This window comes from Pomacea canaliculata, linkage group LG6 (assembly GCF_003073045.1).
Source record: "Pomacea canaliculata isolate SZHN2017 linkage group LG6, ASM307304v1, whole genome shotgun sequence".
NCBI classification, from domain to species: Eukaryota; Metazoa; Mollusca; class Gastropoda; order Architaenioglossa; family Ampullariidae; genus Pomacea; species Pomacea canaliculata.
Genome location: NC_037595.1, coordinates 15,078,389 through 15,091,558, shown reverse-complemented (window position 1 = coordinate 15,091,558; position 13,170 = coordinate 15,078,389). Strand labels below are relative to the sequence as shown.

At 36.5% G+C, this 13,170-nt stretch overlaps 2 protein-coding genes across 2 annotated transcripts in view; one reads left to right on the top strand and one right to left on the bottom strand.

Annotated features, from left to right (window-relative positions):
* Positions 1 to 434: 434 nt before the first annotated feature.
* LOC112566107 (ras-related protein Rab-21-like) lies at positions 435 to 9,922 on the bottom strand. Its single transcript, XM_025242074.1, has 6 exons — positions 9,626 to 9,922; positions 7,279 to 7,338; positions 6,537 to 6,644; positions 4,387 to 4,505; positions 2,036 to 2,124; positions 435 to 1,578 (listed from the first exon to the last, which is right to left on the bottom strand). Exons 1-6 carry the CDS (start codon positions 9,752 to 9,754, stop codon positions 1,454 to 1,456), a joined length of 630 nt encoding a protein of 209 aa, XP_025097859.1. The 5' UTR covers positions 9,755 to 9,922; the 3' UTR covers positions 435 to 1,453.
* Positions 9,923 to 10,052: 130 nt separating this feature from the next.
* Positions 10,053 to 13,170, top strand: part of LOC112566108 (TBC1 domain family member 15-like) — a 44,734-nt gene continuing 41,616 nt past the window's right edge. The window contains 2 exon segments of the mRNA XM_025242075.1: positions 10,053 to 10,188; positions 12,088 to 12,186. Of these exon segments, the coding sequence (XP_025097860.1) occupies positions 10,171 to 10,188; positions 12,088 to 12,186 (117 nt within the window). The 5' untranslated portion in view covers positions 10,053 to 10,170.

Genomic DNA, 13,170 nt, shown 5'->3' with positions numbered 1-13,170 from the left:
CCCAATTTTTTTCTTGCACGTTTATTTTTAAGCCATTAATTAAACAGCTGATTCCAGAAGAGTTTGTACTCAGTGTATGTCATAAACATTGCCAGATAAGAATGCTCAATCTTAGAATCTTTAGTAAATTCCACTGTTGAGTTGTTGGCAGCTGATTGTTAGCAATATGTTGCTCCACTTTCCAAGCACATATACCTCTGTACAGTTGAATGACATGGTATAATTGTGTAGGAGAATGATATCACATAATTTTCCATTTTATTGTTCGTCCCTGGCTAAAATGATTCCCCTCTTCCTTTACAAGATACTGAGCTCCAACAACCTGCCTGCCTGTATAACTGTAACAGTCTAAAGCAGATCTAAAACTACGCTGCCACCCTCATTTACTCTCACATAAAGATCTGAAAAGAAAACTCATATAAGCTAGCTAGAAATGATATGCACAAATATGTTTTATTTTTTTATTTCAGATTGTTAACATTTTTCTACAATTACCAGTGTGCATATCATTTACCACTCACTAATCATGTCACCTGTAATATTTGCACTTTCTCCCATTTTGTAAAACGAAGACAAAATGTCAAAAGAAACTAATCCATTATGCCAGCAAACTGTACATTTTCTGTAACAAATATATACCTATAATAATCAGATTAACGTCCCTTCCTCTTAAAAATATGAAAAGCTTTTACACAGAAAATGGATTGCTGACTGGTCTGATTATCAAACAAGGCTTATTACTGATGCAAGGTCATCGACACATTTGGTTTGGCTGACCTGCCAAACACTCCCATACATGTACATGACTTCTTTCAACAATTGTTTCTAATACAAATTTCTGGTGTAAAAAGCATTTTTACATCAAGAATTTGACTACGTTATGCAAATTAACCTTTGTGCATGCACACACCACAGCCCATAACCTTGCACCAAGCACTTGACCTACTTTAGAACAGATACACAACTGTGTTGCCAGAATAATCCACATACTCGTGCAATTCCCGCCCCCTGTAAGCATATGCTTGAGTACATTCACACATACAACACGCATGCACAAATACTCTTTCCAATTTATGTATTTTCATACACATATACATACAAAATTGCATCCAATATGACACAAAGAGATGAAACCACAAAGCAATGGATCCTGAAAAATCTTTCTGCCAGCTAAAGAGAAACTATCTTGCTCATTGACAGTTAAACATTGGCTTTTAATAATATGTTGTCCTAATACATGGTTTAAAACAATGGTAGCATGCGAGGCTCCACATCCAAAAACACAAGGCACATGCTGAATCAAAGAAAGTGCTGTGCACTGCTAGACAGAAGGTAACCTATGGCAATTTTGTTTACAGTTACGCACAAATAGTAAAAGATCATTCAGCACTTCTGGTTGCTGTTACCATGCATTTGGTAGGGTCTAATTTATATCAGTATGCAAGTCATGCTCTTATCCACAGCAGCCTCCACTTTTTCTAGCACTCTGTTGCTCATCATCTACTACTACCACACCTGATCGACCACCAGTTCCAGAATGATGTCGTCCAAGTGTGCTTTCTGACTTTTCCATCATGCCTGAAACAATCACACCCTTATACTGAAATGACAATGTGAATTAAATACATTTAGATAAAGCATCAACTGATTGGAGTTTCCCTGCAACTGTGTTTAAGTTATGTACAAGCAAAGAGATTGCTTCACAAGAGAGTTACCAGAAGATAGTCAAAATTTTTTAAGTGCATTTCTTTATGTAGACTACGGGAAGTAGTTACAGACATCACTGAAAGGATAATTTGTATTTTTCTGCAGTTGCTTTCCTTGGCATTGTTTTGGGAGTTGTTACGATGATTTTGAAATTTCTTGGTTTCACTGCATCCTTTTGAAAATGGCAAGTCAGAGATCAAAAGAGTCACATGGATTCTCAGCAATCTTTTATTTGAGATGCCTTCTGAGCATGCTAATTTACATTGGAGTTGGGGCAGTTGATCAGTTCCATACTGAAAATTAACAAGGGATAACCAATTTAACATACCTTTGCTTAAATCAAGAAACAGCTCCTCTATACCTCTGTTCAGCTTTGCAGATGTGTGATAATGTTTAGCGTTTACTGATCCAGCATATCTGTAAAGAAAAAAATGCAGTTAAATATTTTAATTTTCCTTGTTTTGAGCATGATGTAACAAAACACAAAGACAAGAAAGGGCTACAAAATGAATCCTAACAACTGTCTACAACACTATATGTTAATAAAGCCAACATTTTACTAATACATTACTTTTCATTATTAAAGGGAGGTAGTCTAAGATAGGGGCACTATCTGCAAGTGTGAATCCTTTAGATCTGAGCATAAACAATTACAATTTGACACATTTCATAGGCTAACGAAGTCTCTTTCAAGGTGTCTTATCAAAGATGCAAGATGCCTGCGTTAGGGCATCCATTGCATTCACTTTACATTAGCAAGATAAGAACTGGGCTGTTGACTGGTTGTTTGAGTTTTACAATGTGCCAGCAACTACGGCTATATCATGTCCAAAGAGAGTTAAATTTCATTGATACAGTGAAAAATAGGACCCCTATCTGATACAACACCATCACCATAAGCCAACAAGAAGGAAAAAAGAACAACATAAAAGGGTAGGTAATATGTTAAAAATGTTGTTAATGTGTTAAAAAAAAAATGTATTGCAGCATAAAGGGCCACCATTAAGCTAAATTCTGTGAATAAAACCAAACCTTAAATCCAAGGCCTTACACACAAAGTCTTACCATCTTTAAAACTGAAAAAATAGCTGCCAGTGAAGTGGACAAAAAAAGAAAAGACAAGAAAAACAAAGAGCTGTAAAAAAATTGTTGGGGAACACTCTGGATACCAGGACATGTAATTAAAACATGTAAAACAGTAAAGTGTTGCTGAATGCATGGCATAGGTGTGGACATACTAAGTCTACTATGTACAGCCCTGCCACACAGAATGGTCAGGAGGTGGACAGTCAGAAAGATGGGGAAGGCATTGCCACAGGGACTAAATATAGGCTTAGAACAGACTTACAGCTGAATGACACCAGACTGCAATTGACCAAGAGGATGGCAAGCAGCATTGGCAGCCTGGTCCACTTGAACATCGCCATGGATGTCAGCATGACCAGGAACTCAAATGAAGACAATGTCTTTGTTGTGACAAAGAAAAGCTGCATGAAATGTACACATAACAGGATGGTGAAAACAACAGGAAGGAAGAGCTCAGAGAGCAGGCAGTGAAATGATTAAGAAGTTCTGCCCTGAAGATTAGTGAACATGCTTCAAGGCCAGCAAGATGGCATGAAACTATGCACAGAAGATAGAGCAGCTGTCTGCAAGATGAGCTGAAGATCCCTGTTGCATTTGAAAAATGAAACTGCTGCTGCAGTTACAGGTCTGCCACATGGAACTTTGGAACATCCATAAAGATAGGACAGTCAGAAAGAATGGGAAATGGAAGACAGAAGGCAGGAAAGAAAACAACAGGGTAAAAAGGGGAAAGCTTGCCGGAAAAGAATATAGACAAAAGGGCTGGTAACAGTATAAAAAAAAAAAAAAGAAAAGTAGAAGAGAAAAGGGTGGGTCAGCTCAGTCAATGCTGAATTTTCACCCCATGGCACGAGATGCCAGGCCCACAGGGGCTTGGTCAAACACAGTCCACACTGAATCCTCACATCAAGTGCAAAAATGAATTTCCTTAAGCAGATCCTACTACTTCAGTCAGAATTTCTGCATGCACAAAACAAAAATTTGCAAGGAATCAAAAATAAAAGTGGAAGTCCATGGACTTTTGCAGCTAGCATGAAAACAAATAAAATTTACTTGATGTTCTTCAAGCATACTACAGCTTGCAGCAAAGACTAGTAAACAGAATAATCACTGGATACAAATAAATGGTCTATTTCTTTCCCTCTCCCTAGTGACCACTCCAATAAAGAAACTTTGCATGTTTTAACCAAAGATTTGCTTCAAGTGAAAGTCACACTCAGTGGCAACAGCTCAAATTCTATATTAGATAGTGATAACATCATAGGATACAAAAGCCACTCACTGGTTTCTAACACTGACTTGGCATGTAAGAATGCAAAGTTAACTAAGTATCTGAAGGTGCAAGCACACCCAGCTATTAATAAAGTAGAATACTTTTTTGTTTTCAAATGTCTTGGCTCAGTAGCAGTGGCATTTACTCCTGCTGACGACTGTTATAGCATGGTTCACAATGGACTAAATATTACAGCAACTAAGACATTTTTCCTCATGAATGAACAATAATTTGTTCACAGCTTAAGACATTTTCTATGCAGAAATCTGAAATTCAAAGAATTCCCCTCCCCCCCAAAAATCCAATATGCAACGACATACGCCTCTGCTTCATCCACAGGAACATGTCTGTCTTTCTCCAAGTCAGTTTTGTTGCCAACAATGCACAGACATACATCCTGCCCAAGCATGCGCCTTAGCTCACGAACCCAGTTCTTCACCTGCAACATATATTACCTACAAATTACTCTCAATTAACTGATCTTTTACTAGGCAAAACCTCATGAAGCGGAAACAATGTGTATCTAAAAGAAAATGTATAATGCATTTGTATCAGTTTCAGAAACAAAACAAAATAAATTTTGCAGTCCATAAATTACTGTGCAAGTGATGATCAAGATCCCATGGCCTTGAGATAATAGGGGCAGTGAATTGTACAAACACCCACACACACTTGGACTCATATATATATATAAATCGATCACACTGAACACACAAACTATACACATATTTCCACTCACACATTTGAAAGTACAGGCTGTGAAAAGAAGAAATGCATAACTTAAAACAACAAATATAAATCAATCATAAACAAGTCATGGATTTTAGGACAAGAGAAGCATGCAATAACCCACTTTAAAATGCTACAGGTTTATAGAGATAGAAGCATTAAATGACTTTGCACTAAGATGCTGAAGATAAACTTTCGGTGTTAGCAATTTCCTTCCAGTTTACTATTATATATGCATATATATTGGAGCCTAAATTATCCAGTCTTCATATAACTGTGCATTCAGGATTGCCAAAAAAACAAAACAAACAAAAACTGCTAGACATAACATGACCACCAAGCGAAGTCAAGTGCAGGATTGCCAGAAGAAAGCCATGATCAAGTGGTTGAAGATGAACCTTCCTGTCACCAGAACATCCACATATGGACACAGAAGTTTTAGTTATTGTGGATTTTTAGTTATGAGCTTGTACCTGTTTTGATTTGTATCAATAATAATAATAAATGCAAGATTTGTATAGCACATACACTTGTAAGAAGCATGCTCTTAGCGCTTGAAACATGAACAAGATATGGACAGCAGACAAAGGACAAAAGGATAAACAATATACAGACGACAGAAAGATAAGCAGTGGTGATAACTAATAAAAGACAAATACAGAAAACGCAAAGAGGAACCAAGCAATAAGAATTGAGAGCATTGTGATTTTGCTAAGAAAGAGTAGGAAAGTAGCTATAAGCAGAAAAAAGGGGGAGGGGGTGAAAAAAGAACTGGCATTGCGTGGACTGTTGTTAGGAGTAATGCTCAAAGAAGAGGTGCATTTTCAGTGCACACTTAAAGGATTCAACAGTGAGTAGGTGGCAGATATGGAAAAGTGAGAGTTCCATTGTTTTGTTGAACAGTAACTAAAAATCCTGTGAAAATATGCTGTTGTTCTGGTGACAGGAATAGTTAGGATATGGTCATCAGACAAGTGGAATTTTCTGGCTGGGACGTAGGGTAAAAGAAGTTCAGAGAAATAGGGCAGGAGCCCACAAAGAAATTAAAACCTAGCACAGACAGTTTGTGCTGAATGCAAGAGCAGATGGGTAGCCAGTGCAGAAAAAGAAAGGAGTGACGTGGTTCTGTTTCCTAGCTCTAAACACTAGGGTAGCGGAGTTCTGTACTTTCTGGAGTTTCTGAAAAAGATATGCAGGGGGACCAGCAAGCAAGGAGTAATCAAACCTAGAAAGAGCAAATGCAAAAACAACAGTGTTGGTAGCGAACATAAAAAATGTGATGGATGGTGCCGATCTTAGGTAGCTCATAACAGGCAGACTGACAGACAGCTGCAACTTGTTTATCAAAGGTCATGTCATGGATAATGTAAAGGTGATGTTGATTTCCCACATTTTAACATACTTGGGCAGACTGACGAGCCAAAGTTGATTTCTTCTTCTGAGGGCTTCGTTTTGACATCGTTAAGTTTAAGTTTGTTTTTTACCATCCAGTCTTTGACATCACTACTTTTCTGCTATGGTGTTATTTATACAACTGGAAAATGTATCTCGTAATTAGTTTCTTACATTTTACATTTCACATTTTCTTCAATTACCCAATATAGGAAAATATCAAAACACCTTTAAAGCAAATGACTGTCTTATGATATTGTTATTTTGACTCCTCAATTTCAATGCAAGAAGTAATTGTTCACCATCGTTTCCAAAATCATTAGGATATGTTTAGGAAAATATAGCTCACCTTCTGAAATGAATCTTCATCTGTAATGTCATAAACAAGAATTGCTCCATTGCTATCCCGGTAGTATATAGGTCCCAAAGCATGAAATCGTTCTTGCCCTGCAGTGTCCTGAAATAATATAAAAATATTTTATACATATTTCTTCTCACTATAACTCAGGCTCTTTGAATAAAATGGTTAAGAATTTAAAATATAAAATATTCACACAATTGACATCAGTGTCCTTGAATGAACAAAAACTGAACATATCCTTATCAAAGAAAACTTTTAGTACCCAGTAAATTCTACAATAAGTCACAAGAATGATACAAGGAAAAAGTATACATTGTATTCAGCTTATCTGAATTTACATGGCAATTTCATCAATGTACAGCTAATCATGGACCAATTTGCATTAACATATGAATAAAGAGAGATGCTATCCTACTTTTGCAACTCCTGCAAATAAATGGCACTTTCTTTTATGCTATATCCATTGCCCAATGTGCACAAACATAAACCTTTTCTGACTTTCAGATTTTCCAGATATAAAAATAACACATCTAAGGTTTTCAGCTTTCCTGTTTACTGCCAAGTACTTTTCTGTTGAACTTTAATAAGTTTTACATAAATTTAACAGCTCGCTGTGATTGATTCCTGCTTGATATATATGATATATTCTAAAATAAAAAAGAAAAGTGCCAATCCTGTACTTCTCAAAATTATCAGAATATACAGTTTTAGTTAAAAACCAGAAACTTACCCAAATGGCCAAGTTCACTCTCTTGCCACCAACATTCAGTTTCTTGTTTAAAAACGAGGCCTGTTAAAAAAAAAATATATATATAACAAGAACACCATCAACGATTTTTTCACGAGGATCAACATCTGGTCTGTCACTGAGGTAATTAAGAATTTATAGATTCAAAATGATTCATGACTGACAAGTTAATGCATGAATTTAGTGACTTAAGACAAAGTTTAGATATAAATAAAAAGATAAAAATATAGATCACTGTATTTTCAGTATTCAAATATCTCATGGCATCTTTCATCAAATGGTGTTTGCTTTTATGTTTCACTAAGATATCACAAGCTATGACAAAAGTACCTTGAGAGAGAAGAATATTTATAAAGGCATGCATCATAGAAATTTAAAACAGAACTATTTAGCATTTTGCTGTCTGCTGATCACTGACATCAAGAATTTTGAGTTTAACTAACGACTCTTCTTCTTCACCCTTCACTAATGATCAATTGCTGCTAATTGTCTTGATGTTCTCCTACCATTACTTTCTAAATCAATAATTGTATTATTAAGTAATGCAGTCCAAGTAGTTTCCTTGTGCCTTATTTTTATTACTTAAAACCAACGTGATCATTTTTTATTTTAAAGAAAAAGGTTCCAGTTCTCTTTAGCACTTATTTTATTTTAACTGGCTTATTTTTATTATGTATTTTATACAAATGCTATAATAGTAGCATCACTCCTTTTCATGAGGACTATATACCTAAACGTTTTCCTAGGTATTCAGGCTTATTAAAGAAAGGATGCAAAGTTTTAGGCACACTTTTTACACCAAAGTAATATGCATAGTTTTATTTATCTAAAGGTGTTTAAACTGCAGTCATTTTAGCAAGAAACCAGGAAACACAGTCAACAGTGAATGTCAGTGGCATTAAAAAAACCCCCGAAGTCATTGATTTTAAAATATTTGCCAAAATTTGCTGTGCTGATTTTTCTTTGCAGCCACCAGTAGGAATCTTATGGTGAGTAAAATAAAAATTTTAATTGATAATTCATAAACCAGTCTACAAATTTCACCGATACAAACATCATATTATATGGTATTGCTCACTCTGTCATTCAAATTCTATGAAGCCCCTACAATGTAACAGGAAGTGCCGCAGAGTGAAGACACCCAGACACCCTTGGTCAACTGCTAGTAAAACAGGTTCATGTTCTGTTGGCTGAGACTGAGAACAGCGACTGCTAGCACACTTAGGGGACAGCTGCAAGCGGTCACCAATGTAAGTGTCAGTGACCAGACGGCTTGCAACCAGCTCAGGGAGAGCCTGTACGCCCTGTCCTGACAACTGCATTGCTCATCTTGAATGAGCGTGACACTATCTGGGATGGATAAGGCAACAGTGGGCTGTAGTCCTCTTCACTGATGAATCTCGTTTTGCCACGTCCTTCCACCCACGATGATCAAATCTACGTCTGGAGATGACTGGAAGAGCATTAGCTTGATCCCACAGTGGTGGAACATGATGGATCCATCATGGTGTAGGGTGGGATAGGGATGGCCTACAGAACTCCCATTTACCTGGTGCAAGGCAACCTAACAGAGATAGCATATTATAGCCTCTGGGACTGCCAGAACTGTAGACCATTGCATCAGGCACCATTCTTCAGGATGATACCAGACCCCACAGGGCAGTATGCCCTAGGCCAGTTACTTAAAGCACAACAAGTTTTAGTTTGCAGTGCTATCGAATGCTATAAATGGACCTTTCTGAGTGCAACATGCTTTTGCATAGGGTTTGGTCTTTAACAGCACACATCTCTCTACCTTACTCCCTTCTGTTCAATCTGCTCAGCTTCACTCCCCTCTGTTTAAGCACCTAATTTCTGTAACTTTCTCCCTTTCTTCTGCTCCCATGTCAACATGGTATTACATGGCATCACTTATTGCTGCAATGCTTACAGTATTCTGTTTTCTTCTTTTCAAATATTTGAGCATAGCTACAATTCTTAGAGAAGACTTTTAAGAAAATTAAAGCTATATCATGCATACTCTTTTATTGCCAGTGCTAGCAATGGTCATTACACTACATAGACTTAGGAATGTGAACACTGCTGGTCTAATTTGTTTTTATAGACTCATATAGTTATCATTTCTTATGAACTGTGCTTATCTTATTTTGCATATTTTGTATTGCACTCAGACTGGCACTAAATGAGCAAAGCTGCTAACAGCTTTGTTATATTAGCGTAATTGTATTGACAATGGTTGAAACCTCGGACATACACATCTTCCTGTCCATTCAACACTGACTGCCATTATTATAGGCTACATATGCTGTGAATTTAAAATTAATAGTACCTGTAAAGTTGTTACGTGTTTATCGTTGAACTTGTTTTCCACATATCGTAACACAAGAGACGTTTTTCCAACACATCCCTCTCCAAGAAGAACAATTTTAAAGTTATATTTCCGACCTGCCTCTGCCATTTCAGTTTACCAGCATCAAAACGTGCTCAGACAAAAAGTTCTGTGTAGTAAGTTTTCGATTTAAAAAAAAATCGAAAACAACGAAACGTTATTAAGACATCTACATACTCAACAAATTCATCGCCTTCGAACCACCTACATAACTTCGAAGCAATAATGGCCTCCTTTTGAAACAGGTCACGAGGAAGCGTGATCGGACGTCTCCAACGTCAAAAACAGCTACGATTGAGCGATCGAGTGGTGCAATTTTTATTTTAAAATAAAGAACCAATAAAAGTTAAATGCGAATTTGTCACATATGTAAATGCATATAATTTACGAAACCTGACCAGCGATGGTGGTTCGTGTGTATGTTTCAAGCGACATTCATCCGATGCGTCATTTCTAAGCTAGCGTAACACCCACCAACAGCGAAAATGGCGTTGCAAAACCAGGTAACTGGCTGAGACTATTCAGATTTAGAAAATATTGGTGTTGAGAAAACAGTGTACAGAAAACGACACTTTATTCACAAATTCTTTAAATAGAATTGCTTCAAAGTAAAATTCTTGGGTACGTGCCACAGCGACTTCGCAGTTCACAACTGCCAATTGTTGGTATTAGTAAAAGTAGAATAGTGACAATAGTCAACAGAGTATTACACATGGTTGACTTTAATTTGAGATCACTATGCATCATGTCATTCTTTGTAAATATGAGAACTAATTGTAACATTACTTTTTATAGGAAAGTAAGATATTTAGAATAGTATCGGTATAGCTGATTAGTCTCTGATCATCCAGTTTTCGGTTTTTTCAAGTTAGATTGTGGATACTCGATTTTCTTCAGCAATGAAACATTATCCATTATTATTATTCATCTTCAAGCCAGTGGAGATGATAGAATTCTACACCAGAAGAAAAGTGCCATGTGAATCCCATTATGGCTAGTGGCAAGGTCTGTAGATTGTTTAAGGTTGTTTGATACCATCTTTTCACAGGATCCCATGAATGGGACAGTATTACAGTACCATCACCAGAAGAGGCAGCAACACCTCTACTTTCTGCTCCAACCTAAAAAGTTTGGGTTCCACTAGGACATCTTTATCCACATTACTGAGTAGTAATAGCTAGAGTACTGACAATCTTTTAGAGATGGCAGCCCTACTCACCACATACGAAGATCAACTTATGTTGTGTGCCTGGGTGGCAATATCATTGACCTACCAATGACTGTTCCAGCCGGTACTCTCTAGAGTCAGCTACTACTGCATCCAAAGCAGAGAAAATTTGTTATCTTAAGGTGATGTCTGCTTTGAATGGTTGCATTACTATTGATTATAAAAGTATGATGGAACTGGAGGCTCATTGATTGTGTCATGAAGATGAAAAACCTTTTTTTTGGTGAATGAAACTCATGCTAGAGAATGGTATACACAAGTACATTGTGTTTAAATACATGTCTATACATGCCTACAATTGCGACAACTGGGAGTGACAAGGAAAAGAAACACTTTCTTGAAATAGGTGTATGACAGGTCATCTAGATGAATTGGAGCATTATCAAGGACTATCCAGTATCAGTAAATAGGAGGCCATCTTTTCATTTTATTTTACACTAATGCTTTAGATGATAAGTGAAAGGGAAATATGGCTTTCTTGCTGGAATACTCATGAGTGAGCAGCAGATTCTTGTTCATTCCTTGGAAAGCACCAGGACTGCTATAGCACATAACTCCTGGCCATCCTTCATATCACCAGCACGATCCTATGCACTGATGCATTGGTGGGTGCCATATCATCTACTAGAGAGATACAACTTTCATCGGGCATTTTTCCGAAGAAAAGTCTTGCACTGTGTAGATTAAAAATTTGGTTGACAAGAATGACCCTCTTCCTATATAGTGGTTCTCAAGGCTTTTGGAAACAGTCTTGCGGCCTTGTGATCTGCCTTCAGAGATCTTGAAACTGTGAAAACCATAACACTTCTAAAAGTTCGTTAAGCAGTTAGAGCTGGCACTGAATAGTTTTACTTCTGATAGGCCAGGTTCATTTATTTTAATATGCTTATAAATTCTTAGGGCTTTGTTCTGCACTTGAACCATGTTGATTTTCATATTAAATCATTTTTGTCACTAATCTCTGTAGAGAATATTTTCTCCTTCTTTTTTAACATACAAATATTTCTTTGATGTTCATGACACTCCACTGTGTTTTCCATCCAAGAGGTTTTCAAACCTGCCTGTATTTTTAACAATAATAACAAAAAACAATCAGGATTTTAGTTATTGATATATATATATACCTTTTTCAGTAAACCAAATGGTCACACATATTTTTGCTTTTTTGTTCCAGGTTCTGTATGCAAAAGACAGCGTTTTTATTCACATAAATGTTTCTGATGCAACAGATAAAGATGCTCATATACCTGGTCGTGTCTTTCTACTCCATAAGGTGAGTGCATGTTGCTACTGTTGCACACATATTACGTTCTATTTATATTTTGCTTAGTCTTCATGGAGTTTTGAAATTTGCCTCAAGAATGTTTTACAAAATTATCTAACAACTTGCTTATTGCCTGTGACTTGTGTCACTGATTTGATACTCATCAAAACATGATCTACAGTCCCAGATTCAGTGCATAACAGCAATTATTCTTTTCAAAATAGCCATTTATTATTTTTATAATAGACATTTTTTCCTATTTCTGTTCCTTAAGAGACTACATAGTTCAGCTCCCTATTTTGAATGCCTGATTACATGGAGTGTTTAAGCATGAGCCAGTTGGACATAACATAGCACCTTGAAAGCAGCTTTTTAAACATGAACCATTATAGCAAGCTTTTCATGATTTTAAAATAGTTGTCATGCAATAGTATTAAGAGTTTCTGCCAGTCCTGAGCAACAGCAGAGTGAGCTGTGGTATTAATCCATGTGGAAAAATGTCTATTTGCCATACAGGTGTTGCATTGAACAAATTATTTATCACTTGTTTGTCCATCTGGATGAATGTTGAGGTAACCAACATCTCAGAAGTAAGCAAAAGACAAAAGATGTGTAGAACTGCAGAAAGCTTAGAGAAGGACCAAATATAGATGTTTATGGCTAGACATCTATTAATAAGAAAGGGATAAGAACTTTGTGCAGAAGTAGTTTGATTCAATCACAAAAAAATAACAATAATATGTGTACTTGAAATTGTGCAGCATCATGACCAAGATAGGTCACACTGTCTGCAATGACCAGTAATGATAAATGAACATTAGCTAATAGTGGACAGTGAGATATGCATTGGCACACTGAACAGCATAAAGATGAAGTACAATAGAAGATAATGCAATGGATAAAGGTATGAAGGGATATAGTTACTATAAACAGAATGGAGATAAAGTAATTACATAATGGTTCATATGACAGATAATATTACAAAAGGAGTTC

Bases quoted from the DNA above. Each gene is read 5' to 3' on its own strand.
- LOC112566107 (XM_025242074.1), bottom strand. From the start codon at position 9,754: ATGGCAGAGGCAGGTCGGAAATATAACTTTAAAATTGTTCTTCTTGGA. The intron at 7,339-9,625 runs GTACTATTAATT...TTTTTTTAACAG, and splicing joins AACACGTAACAACTTTACAG to GCCTCGTTTTTAAACAAGAA. The intron at 4,506-6,536 runs GTGAGCTATATT...TATATGTTGCAG, and splicing joins ATGAAGATTCATTTCAGAAG to GTGAAGAACTGGGTTCGTGA.